At 41.0% G+C, this 11,623-nt stretch overlaps 1 protein-coding gene across 1 annotated transcript in view; it reads left to right on the top strand.

The window, feature by feature from the left end:
* Positions 1 to 2,296: 2,296 nt before the first annotated feature.
* MTFMT (mitochondrial methionyl-tRNA formyltransferase) overlaps positions 2,297 to 11,623 on the top strand; it is a 20,611-nt gene continuing 11,284 nt past the window's right edge. The window contains exons 1-5 of the mRNA XM_024128913.3: positions 2,297 to 2,572; positions 4,457 to 4,666; positions 6,162 to 6,284; positions 8,092 to 8,194; positions 9,325 to 9,400. Of these exons, the coding sequence (XP_023984681.1) occupies positions 2,331 to 2,572; positions 4,457 to 4,666; positions 6,162 to 6,284; positions 8,092 to 8,194; positions 9,325 to 9,400 (754 nt within the window). The 5' untranslated portion in view covers positions 2,297 to 2,330. The remainder of the gene's footprint in view (positions 2,573 to 4,456; positions 4,667 to 6,161; positions 6,285 to 8,091; positions 8,195 to 9,324; positions 9,401 to 11,623) is intronic.

The raw sequence follows: 11,623 nt of genomic DNA, 5'->3' as shown, positions 1-11,623 counted from the left end.
GTCATGGAAGCCAGTCCCACATTCTAGATTTCTACCAAACATCTCCACTTGCTTGTCTCATCACTTCAGTTTCAAAGCAAAGCTGAAAGTCATCATGGTTACCACCAAGCAGTTCTTCCTCTCTGTCAACCTCTTGTCTTGTCACCCAGACTCAGAAACTGGAGTAATTTCATTGATTCAAATGCACACATACTCCATTCATCAGGGGAGAGAAATTTCTGGAAACTGGAGCACCAGACAAATTAGCATTATCTGGGTTCTATTATAGCCCAGTCCTCTTGGATGTGCTTTCTGGGCGTCTTAACTTATTACCTAAAACTCCTTGCCATTAGGAGCTAACGTCCTCATTTTCTCTGTGTGCTTTATAGTAGCTCCAGACGTGGATTTGTCTGGGCTTGGAAATGGACTCCCCCACCCCCAATACAACCCCAATTTACCACCAAGCGTTTCAGAAAGATTTCCATTTTAGCATCCTGGGAAAACTTAAGCCGTTACAATAGTCTTATGTTCAGTTTTTTAAAAATAAGTTCGCTAAAAATCAAAAGACCACCCACTAGAGAATTAGATGTCGGCGGTAAGAGCCAACTCTTTGGAGGAAAGAGAACAGATTGGCGTTGGCCCTTCACACTGAGCCGTCGGTATGTGCTCGGCAGAGGGCGCTGTGAGTGGCTCAAGGCAGCTCTGTAGGGCGGGGCTACCTGTGGAGAATTTGGGCCGCCAAAAATAAATTGTAGCATAATGCAGGCTCTCTAACTCAAGGAGAGAAATTACATAAAGACAAATCCGAAGAGTCACTCTTTAGACAGCAGCCAGAGTCTAAGGCGAAAACCTAAATGAGTATTTGGGTTGTATTTATAGATCATGTTGTATGGGAAAAGACCTTTTTTTTTTTTTTTTTGCAGTACGCGGGCCTCTCACTGTTGTGGCCTCTCCCGTTGCGGAGCACAGGCTCCGGACGCGCAGGCTCAGCGGCCATGTCTCACGGACCCAGCCGCTCCGCGGCATGTGGGATCCTCCCGGACCGGGGCACAAACCTGCGTCCCCTGCATCGGCAGGCGGACTCTCAACCACTGCGCCACCAGGGAAGCCCGACCATTTTTTAAATATTAGAATCATATTTCACTTACCCTAAGAGAGGATACTAGAAGAGAACTTGATTGTAAGAATAGAAGGTTGGGATCTCAGTTAGCTCCTCATCTCATACATGATCAAATGAACAGAATCACTGGAAATACACTCCCTCCCTTCCTCTTTGCCTCTCTCTTTTCTATTCAACACACAGGTGAATTTGTCAATGTCTATGCATACATTAGACAACTTCCCTCAGTAATTCCAAATTGTGTGAGAAGCAGAGGTCCCCACAGAGCATTAAAAGGGCACACAGAGAAAGACATTAAGTCCATGCAGGCAAGAGCTCAAGTCTTCAGGAAGGATGTCTGACCTTGGCATTGAAGAATGGATAGCATTTAGAGAGGAAGAGAGGTGGGGAGGGCAGTAAAACTAGAAGAGAATCTGGTCTCCACTCAACAGCCAGGATGTGTGAACATCCTCAAGGAGAAGGCCACTGCATAGGCCTCAGGAATACAGAATCTAAGCAATAAACGTCTTTAGAGGTCTTCTGAGGACAGCTTCCCCTGCCCATTTTCCTTAAGAGTCTCTTCTGTGTTATCCCTCGGTGTGGGAGGGAACCACGGGGTACGGGCAAGAGCGGGCCTTTGATTCACCAGAGTGACTACAAGAATTAAGCCTCCGTTTCCTCAGGGGCAAAAAGGGGACATTGACTTCCCTAGTACATAGGATTGCTATGAAGGCCAAATGGTTAGGATCACAGAATTTGGAGCTACACGGGGCTAGCTGTGAGGATCCTACATAGGTAATTACCTTAATTTCACGGAGCCTCAGATCCTCTTCAGTAAAATGGTTGTAATAATATTTACCTGGTATAGTTGATTATGAAGATTAACTAAACTAACGGATATATAAAATGCTTAGCCAAAGCATGGCTTCTAGTAAATATTAGTTATAATGGCTGAGAAAATGATACAGAAATAAATAAATAAATGAGATTTCGTCGTCTGAAAACACATATGATTTGTTCCAAAAGAGTTGTTTGGGGAGATTGGCTAAATCGTGCAAACAAATGCAACAAAAGTCACGGGGACGCTTGAACCGGCAAATTCCTTCATCTGCCGCTCCTGCCATCAGGCAAGCCCCGCCCCAGTCGCTGAAAGACCTCGCCCATCGAGTTTCCGCCCCGCCCCGCCCCTCCTGCCTAGCTCCTGCTCTCTCACCACAATGCGCCTGCGCAGGGTGGGCCGCCCGCGGAGGCAATGAGGGTTCTGGTACGGTGCTGCTGGGGCCCCCTGCCAGGCGGCTGCGGCGGCGGCGGTGGCGGTGGCGGCGCGGGCAGGAGGCCGAGCCCTCAGTGGCGATCCCTGGTCGGCCTGAGCGGGTCCTCTGGCGGGGAGGACGGCCAGGGCGCTCGAGGCCGCGAGAAGCCGCCTTGGCGGGTGCTCTTTTTCGGCACTGACCAGTTCGCCCGCGAAACGCTGCGGGCGCTGCACGCCGCCAGGTACCGGGGCCAGGGATTGGGAGGCCCGGGTGTCGAGGACGCGGCTGTGGAGCCACTGCGGCCGGCCTCGAGGGTTTGGACTCCTAGTCGGGGAAAGCAGCTGCGCCGGAGGGGTGTGGGCCCAGATCTCGGCGTCTCCGGGCGCCCGGAGGGTGCTCGGTCAGCCCTTGGGCGCCCGCCTGGTCCCGTCCGGTCTACACGCCCGACTCTTTCCGCGCTCTGAGCGCCACCGGGCGCCCCGCGGTGCCAAGGCCGCCCTCGTTGCTTTACCTGCATCACCTCCGTCCAGTCCCACCACCTCCCTGCCCGTTTAGCATGTAAACCGTAGCTCAGAGAGGTTAAGAGATTGCCCAAAGTCATCAGCTGAGCAGGTTGGTACTAAAACGGGCTCTGACTTCAAGGACCTCCCCATTCCACTTTCTCCTACTGCCTCCTACTCACCTGATTTGTATCATCTAATCCTTTGGGCTTCTTCCCAGGCACAGGCATCCCTCTGCACACGCTTGCCTCACGCCTTCGCTCCCCATCGCCTCCCTGTATACAACCGGATCCAGTTTTCTGAGACTGAAATGAAGACATAGTACAAAAACGAACTGTTTTCCTATGAATAAATTTATAAATCAGAACTCTTAGGTATACATTTAGTATTTCTAAAATTTAACAAATTGTGTTTCCTGGAAAAAAATAATTGAGATCCAACCTGTCCTGAACGTCCATGGTATGTGGTGGCTATACCCATATATCCTGCTCTGTCTCCTTTCCCCAGCCTCCATTATTTCCCTGCTCCGTTTTTTCCTGATGCACCCTCACACTCATTTCTGTCATCTCCCTCCATCAAGTCTTCTCTACAAATACTTCCCAGCAGACCCTGATGTTGACTCATTCATGAATCCCCTTGTATTTCCGCCTTCACACACTCCCCTCTAACACACCCTGAAACACTTCCTTCACACATGTTCCCTTTGCACACCTCAGTAATACACTCTCTACATGCTACTTTCCGTGTATGGCCTCCTGCATCTCTCACTGCATGTATCCTGATGCTTCTGCTGATGCTTCTCTTGGCAGCTCCGGTACTTCTGCACTTTTTCTTTGGGGCCCTCCTGTCTATTCCTTTTCTCATAAATCCTCAACATTTATGATGTTGTACCTGCATGATGCAGTACCTGCTAAATAAATAAATAAACAGCCCCAGGCACTGGAATACTTTGCAGCAGGTAAAAAAAAATGAGGTAGTGCTACATATAGTGTCATGGAATGATGCCCATGGTGTGTGTGTGTGTGTGTGTGTGTGTGTGTATACACACACACGTATATATATATTTTTTAAGTATTGTTTGAATAACATGTGGTTATAGTAAAAAATTCAAAAGATTCAAAAGATATAAAATAAAAAGTCAGTTCCTTCCATCTCTTTCTCCCAGTCCCCAGTTCCTCTCTTCAAAGATAGCCACTGTTTTCAGTTTCCTATTCTAGAAATGTTTGATGCATATACAAACAAATGTATATTTAACCCATTTTGAAAAAAGACTCACGTAATAGCATACATAGTGTTAAGAGAAAAAAACAAAATGCTGGACAGTATATATAATATTACAATTGTGTAAAATGTCTGTACTGTATATGTTTCTGCATGCACAGGAAATTCCTACAACCATAACAGGCCAAACAGTAGCCAGTAGCCACTTGTGGCTCTTTAAATTTAAAACAATTAAAATTAAATAAAAATAAAACTTTAGTCTCTCAGTTGCACTAGTTTTAATCATTTACCCTTAAATGCTTCGTGAATTTAATCATAAAAATGCCTTAGAAATGCGTGAAGTAGTTTAGCTTTCCGACATTGTCTTAACACTGTCACGTTTTCTTCTAATCTTTCCAATTTAGGGAAAACAAAGGGGAAGAGTTAATTGAAAACTTGGAGGTGGTCACAGTTCCCTCCCCATCACCAAAAAGACTGCCGGTGAAGCAATATGCTGTCCAATCTCAGCTTCCAGTGTATGAGTGGCCAGATGTGGGATCTGGAGAATATGATGTTGGAGTGGTAGCTTCTTTTGGTCGACTTTTGAGTGAGGCTCTTATTCTTAAATTTCCCTAGTAAGTTTTATTTGTAAGGAAATACAGTGTAGAGACCTCGGTCTTTATATATGGACCTGGTATCTAAAGTGCAATAACTTGAACTTAATTCTGCTTTCTTTAGTATTTTCTCTTAAAATAAAAGATTTTATTAGTGTCATGAATTGTTAAAATGTGTGATGCTCTTTATCACTATCTATGGGTTCTCACCCAGCCTCATTTAAATTCCATATATATGCTAACAACTCCCAGATTTGTCCCTCCAGTTCAGATCTCTCCCTGAACTCCAGGCCCCTGATATCCACTGCCTCCTCCGCAGCTCTGCTTGGATGTAAGATGTGCAAAACAACATTCCTGAACTTTCACCCCAAAACCTGCTCCTTCCCAAAATCTTCATCTCAGTACATGGTAACTCCAGCCTTTAAGTTGCTCGGACCCAAAGCCTTAGCATTATTCTTAATTCCTTATCTCATACCACGCATCCAGTCCATCGGGAAATCCTATTGGCTCTGCCTTTGAAATCTCTCTAGAATGTCTGATTCTCATCACTTCCGCTGCCACCACTCTTGGCTGTCATACTGCAGTAGCCTCCTAAGTGGTCTCCACTTCTGTCTTTGGCCCTCTCAGTCTTTTACCACCCAACACCAAAGTGATCCTTTTAAAACATAAGTCAGATCATGTCACTCTGCTCAAAATTCTCTGGTGGTTTTCCATCTTGCTCAGAATAAAAGTCAAGTCCTTATATTGGCCTATGAGGGCAGAATTTTTTTTTCTTCTGTGTGGTTCACTGTTGCTTATATCCCCAGAACTTAGTGCCAGAACGTGGATTGTGCTCCGTAAATATTTGTTGGATGAATGAGACTGAGCTGAACAGTGGAATTTAGAGTGTATATATATATATATATATATATATATATATACACACACACACACATAAGCACTCTCAAGTGTATACTCATGCTGATGGAGACATTAATGACAGATTAGTAAATTATTAAAATTGCTCATTAATGGGTGAAAGGTGTATAGCGATAAACAGCAAAGGTGAATAAATCATTAGATGGGGATTTAAGAAGCTTGTTTTAGGAACTCTATATACAAACTAAGTGAAGTGAGGGTAATTATGTAACTAAACTATACGTATAATTCACATCATCCATGAGATGCACGATTGGATTTGAGTTGTTTTTCTCATTTAGTAAAAAACACATTTTTGTCTTTATTTAAAAACTCCCAGACATTGCAAGCTATGTCTTGAATTGCGAAGCTGGAACATCTTCGGAACAATGAATAGTTGTTCCTGCTCTTTTTTTAATTGAGTTTCATTGGTCTCTTATGGTAAGAAAGTTGAACTTAGCTCTGACTCCTGCTTCAGTTGGTATGAGACTAGATTTAACTGTTTTTCAAAATTTCTGGGCAAGTTTAATGATGAAAAGTAGCATATTAGTTTAGGTAGCAGTAAACTAAATGGTAAAAAGCCCACTTGCATACTAATTTCCTGCCTTTTCTAACTCAGTGGCATCTTGAATGTCCATCCCAGTTGCCTCCCGAGGTGGCGTGGTCCAGCCCCTATAATCCATACGGTCCTGCACGGAGACACAGTTGCTGGAGTAACGATTATGCAAATTAGACCTAAAAGGTAGAGCATATTTTCTTGAAACTTTTTGTGATGTTGAATGTTGATGTCAGTCTGCCTGGGGGGAAGTGGAGGTGGATGAGTGGGTACTAATCACGAATTTCTCTAACTCCTGGGTTTCTTCCTGGTTTTTAACATAAACCACATGTGTTTTGGCATTTACACAGTGTCTCTTTAAACTTGTTAATTGAAATAAATTATTAACAACTGGATTTCTATAAACGATGTTGTGTAAATGAGAGATGGATTTTTGTATATTAGTTATGAATCTCTGTTCTGCTGGCTTTGGTTTCTATGGTCAAAAATTTTTTGGAACCTGAAGTAAGAATACATTGTATACCAATGTGTTATATAATTGTCTTAAATGTTTAATTTTTAAAATTATACCTACAATCTAAGAAACAATTATTTTAAATTGTTTTAGGAGTGTATTATGCCTCTACCTATTATCACCTAACGTCCCCATAGAAAAGGAAAATTCACAAGTTCACAAGACCAAGTCAATATCTGGGATTTGCTTTAACTTACTTCAAAAAAAAAAAAAAAAGAGGGGAGGGGCAGATGAAACAAGAGTGGCGAAACTTCGGTAATTCTCAAATCTGGGAGATGTGTATATGGGGATTCCTTAGACTGTTCATTCTGTTTTTGGAATGTTTGTAACTTTTCATAATAAGCATTTTATTAAAGCTCATAGCTTAAAAATAGAGTTAACAGACCACAAAGTTAAGTATTTAAAACAAAATATATTTCTAATAAAAGCTGATGGCCAATATTTGCAGAGCTTGATATAAAATATTGAATATAAGACTTATGGGAATGCAAATACCCTTGCACCTACTTATAATCACTATTGATTATAATTCAGGCAAAACTCTTGTCCTTTGAGAAAGGAAATGCAGGAAGGAATGATTGTAAATTCCTAGTTGTACTTCCTTGGAAAACATATTCTTTGCTCTGTACTTTCATTATATAATTAGAGATTTTTTTCATACTATTTACTACTAATGATAGAATTATTTGTAGTTGCAGTTAAATCCCTGATATGCAACCTTTTTCCTTTGTGAAAAATAAACCTAAAATCTAAATATAGGCCAGATTTTGCTCTCCCTTCTTTCTTTTTTTTTAATTTTATGGATTTTAATTTTTAAAATTTTAATAGTTTAGTAAAATAACTGTATTAGAATTTAATTTTGTTAAGCTCAAGTATTGACTCCATAAATGACCAAAAAATAGTACTTAAGAATAAAGCAGAGGGGCTTCCCTGGTGGCGCAGTGGTTGAGGGTCCGCCTGCCGATGCAGGGGATGCGGGTTCGTGAACGGGAGGGGCCGTGACAGTGAGAGGCCCGCGTACAGCAAAAAAAAAAAAAAAAAAAAAAAGAATAAAGCAGATGAAAATGCAGAGAATGGTGAAAAGTTAATGCGCTTAAACTATCTAGTTGATAGACTAAAGTGATATTAGTAACATGCTAATGTTGCTCTCCCTTCTTTCAGACTGACATTTCTCCCTTGCCAATGGCTAATAGTCACATTCATGGCCACGGTTAAACTATACTTGTGGGGGAATTTCCTGGCCTTCCAGTGGTTAGGACTGTGCACTTCCACTGCAGCGGGCCCGGGTTTGATCCCTGGTCAGGGAACTAAGATCCCACAAGCCACACTGTGTGGCCTAAAAAAACAAAACAAAACAAAACCCACCCGAACAAACAAAAAAACTATCCTTGTGGTATATAAACATTCATGTAGACAAACATATTGATCTTAAGAAATAGTCAGTAATCATGTTATTATTTGCTTTTGATTTCTTGGTAGGTTTGATGTAGGCCCAATTCTCAAACAGGAAACAGTTCCTGTACCACCCAAGAGCACCACAAAGGATTTGGAAGCAGTGCTGTCAAGACTGGGTGCCAACATGGTACAGTTTTCCAATATCCCCCTGCTTGTTTCCTAAGTGGTTATGATGAAAAGAACAATTTTATGATTTGTGATTTTAAGCTTCTTTTTAAAAAGTGGTTTCTATCCCTGGCTTCCTAAAAATTAGCATGGCTTTTGTGATCTTATGTTAGTTTTTGAGAATTTACACAGAGTATGTACTTAATCAAAGCTTTTGAATGAAATATGTGATTTTATATGGTCTGTTACATTTCATGGTGAGGCTTTTAGACTATTCTTCCCATTTTCACTCTCCTTAGTCTCATAGATGTACCATTCACCCCTGTCGAACTGAACTAACATCATTTCCTAAGTAAGTCTCTGTTTTCCTCCCACTTCTGTGCCTGTGTTCCAGTCATTTGCATCTGTATGCATTGGAATTCTGCTGACCCCCTAGCTGTAAATGAACTCTGAGATTTTTTTTGAGTCTGCATACAATAGGGTGTGAATAAAGGTTTAATGGCCCAATTAATGATTTTCATCTGAACTAAATTTTCTGTAGAGGAACCCCCCTCCACCCCACCCCCGCTGTATAGATGATGCTTCCCATTCTAGGCACTCACCTCGGAAATGCTGTTATTGTAGTGTCTGTCGTTTATTGAGCACTGGCTTGTGTGCCAAGACTGTTTTAGATACTTTCATAGACTTATTTTTTTTTTTACCTTCGCAAGAAACCTTTGAGGTAGCTATTGCTTTCAACTGTTTTATAGATAATGACATTGAAGGCCACAGACAAGTAAAATAACTTTTCCACAGTGACACAGCTAGCAGGTGGTAGAACTGGGATTTGAACCCAGAACTATGTGACTCCAGAGTATGAAGTCCCCGCTGCCTTCCTTCAGAGTGAGAGTGAGAGTGTGGATGGCCGAGCACAGGCCGTTCTGACAGCCAGTCGAGGCTCAGCATTCTCTGGAAGGAAATCAATGCTCTCTCTACAGAGAGCAACATCTCCACTGAAACTCCACCAAGTAGATGGATCCTCACAGCTTAAGCCAATTTACTGCTTTACCCTGCCACACAGTTCTTAAAGCTGTAATTTCATGGTACGGAATTGTAATGTATTTCTGCTTTCGTTCTTTTCATCTTGAATATATTACTCTCCTTTTTTTTAAGCTTATTTCAGTTTTGAAAAATTTGCCTGAAAGTTTGAACAATGGAAGGCAGCAGCCAGCCGAGGGGGTGACACATGGTAAGTGCAGAGGGCAGAGACTCTTACATCTTTCCTAAGGTTTTGTTTGTTGTGATGGCATCTGAACACTGTGGCTTCCTCACTTGCAAGTTTCCCTTAATTTTGACTAAAGATTGAATGTCCACTTGCGTGTCCTTTTCCAGAGAATGATTGGTAAGGGGTCTCTCTCCCTCTTCACATTTAGCCTTATGAAAGATTAGAACAATTTTCTCTATTCTTTATATTGAAAAGTACCAAACACAAAGGTAAGTTGAAAGACAGTGAATACCTGTTTTAACCCAGAGTCAACAATCATTAATGTTTGGCCATAGTTTCTTTATATATGTGTTTATGTAGCATATATATTTTAATTTTTGCTATACCATTTGGAAGTATACATCATGACCTTTCATCCCTAAATATTTCAACATGCATCTCCTAGGAAAAATGAATAGTTCCCTAATAGCATCGAATAGCCAGTCCATATTTAAATTTTCCTGACACTCTAAAAACATATTTCACAGCTGTATATTTTTTCAAACTAGGATCAAATTATAATTAGTCGTATGTCTCTTTAGTCTCATTAGAGTAATTCCTCCACTGTTTTTTTCCCTCCATGTCATTAACTTTCTGAAGAGACCAGGCCAATTGTCTCTTTCCTTCCAGTGTTGTTTAATGTGTTTTTCTAGCCCTTAAAGTTCCTGTAAATCGGAAGTTCTAAAGGCTTGATGAGATTTGGGCTTAAAGTTTGTGGAAAGAGTATTTCATAGATGATATTGCTTTTTATTTTTATTTATGCTGTAATTTTATTTCTTGACTATGTAAGACATTTACATGACTCAAAAGTTAAAACTGTTTAAAGGATCTACTCAGAGAAGCCCCCGCCTCTGTCCCCTACAGTCTTAGGGAGTCATATCAGTAAGCCATAATACCAGGCTGCATCAAGGCTAGTGAAGCTAAATTTGATCACTTGATGGAGGTGGTGAGCACCAGATCTTTCCGGTGTAAAGATGTATTTCTCCCTTTGCAAATGGCAGGTAATCCATGGGGTAATACTTTGGCACCATGCAAATATCCGGTTCCCTACCAGCCTTTCACATAACAATTTTAGCATGGATTGATGCTCCTTCCCTGAATGAATTATTTCAATGAAAATCAAAATGGTGATTTTTCAATTCCTTTTATATTTAATAGTTGGCATTGTTCGTGTAAACAAGAGCTTTTCCTTATTAATTGTGGGTGAATTTTAATTCATCCTAAAATGGCAGGATAAATGCTTAATTCTTTCTCTAATTATCAATTTTTAAAATAGGGAGTTGGTGCCATAATCACCTTCAATTATGGTGGCAAGTAAGTTTTTTTAGTCATTTGATTTGTGGATTTTTATTTACTGTGTTTTATAGTTAATTACATTCATAATGTTTTGTGCTGCTCAAGTTGTCCCAAATTTAGCTCGTGGTAGCCTCTTAAAGTTGGCTCCTGAATCCTTTTGACATCCCTCCACCCCCAGCTAGTTTTTGAGTGCTTCCTTGTTTCTATAGCAAGATGTCCCAGGCTCACCTTGTAAATTCTCTGTCCCATGTTGGAATCAGCCACCTCTCCCTTGTTTATTTTAGTTGGGGGATAGTATTTAGAAACCATCTAATACAATGATGTGTTCCAAAATGAAGTGTTAGTGGAGAAGGGTAGGCATTATATTTTTAAAAAATATTTGAGTTCAGGGACTTCCCTGGCTGTCCAGTGGTTAAGACTTCACTTCCAATGCAGAGGGTGCAGGTTCAATCCCTGGTTGGGGAGCTAAGATCCCACATGCCTCGGGGCCAAAAAAACAAAACATAAAACAGAAGCAGTATTGTAACAAATTCAATAAAGTCTTTAAAAAAAATATTTGAGCTCATATTGTTTCTGATTCAAATTTTAAAGTACAGGGTTTTTCTGGTATTTTCTCTTACACAGAAAATCTTTTTTAAATCAATGCTGACCTGTTTTTTATTTGCTGTGCATAAAATAATTTCAGGATTACAACACCAGTATCACTACAGAAAGTATAACTACTAAGTGAGAGTTAAGATTTTTCTGCAGTTGTTTTTTTTCTGCAGTTTTTTTTTTTTTTTTTGTCCTTAAAGTATATCCTACGAAGGGTATATAGTCAGAGTACTGTGTTCAAAACTTACTGGAGGGCTTCCGTGGTGGCGCAGTGGTTGAGAGTCTGCCTGCCGATGCAGGGGACACGGGTTTGTGCCC

This window comes from Physeter macrocephalus, chromosome 11 (genome assembly GCF_002837175.3).
Source record: "Physeter macrocephalus isolate SW-GA chromosome 11, ASM283717v5, whole genome shotgun sequence".
Classification (NCBI taxonomy): Eukaryota; Metazoa; Chordata; class Mammalia; order Artiodactyla; family Physeteridae; genus Physeter; species Physeter macrocephalus.
The sequence above is the reverse complement of the archived record's forward strand: the minus strand, read 5'-3'. Positions and strand labels throughout refer to the sequence as shown.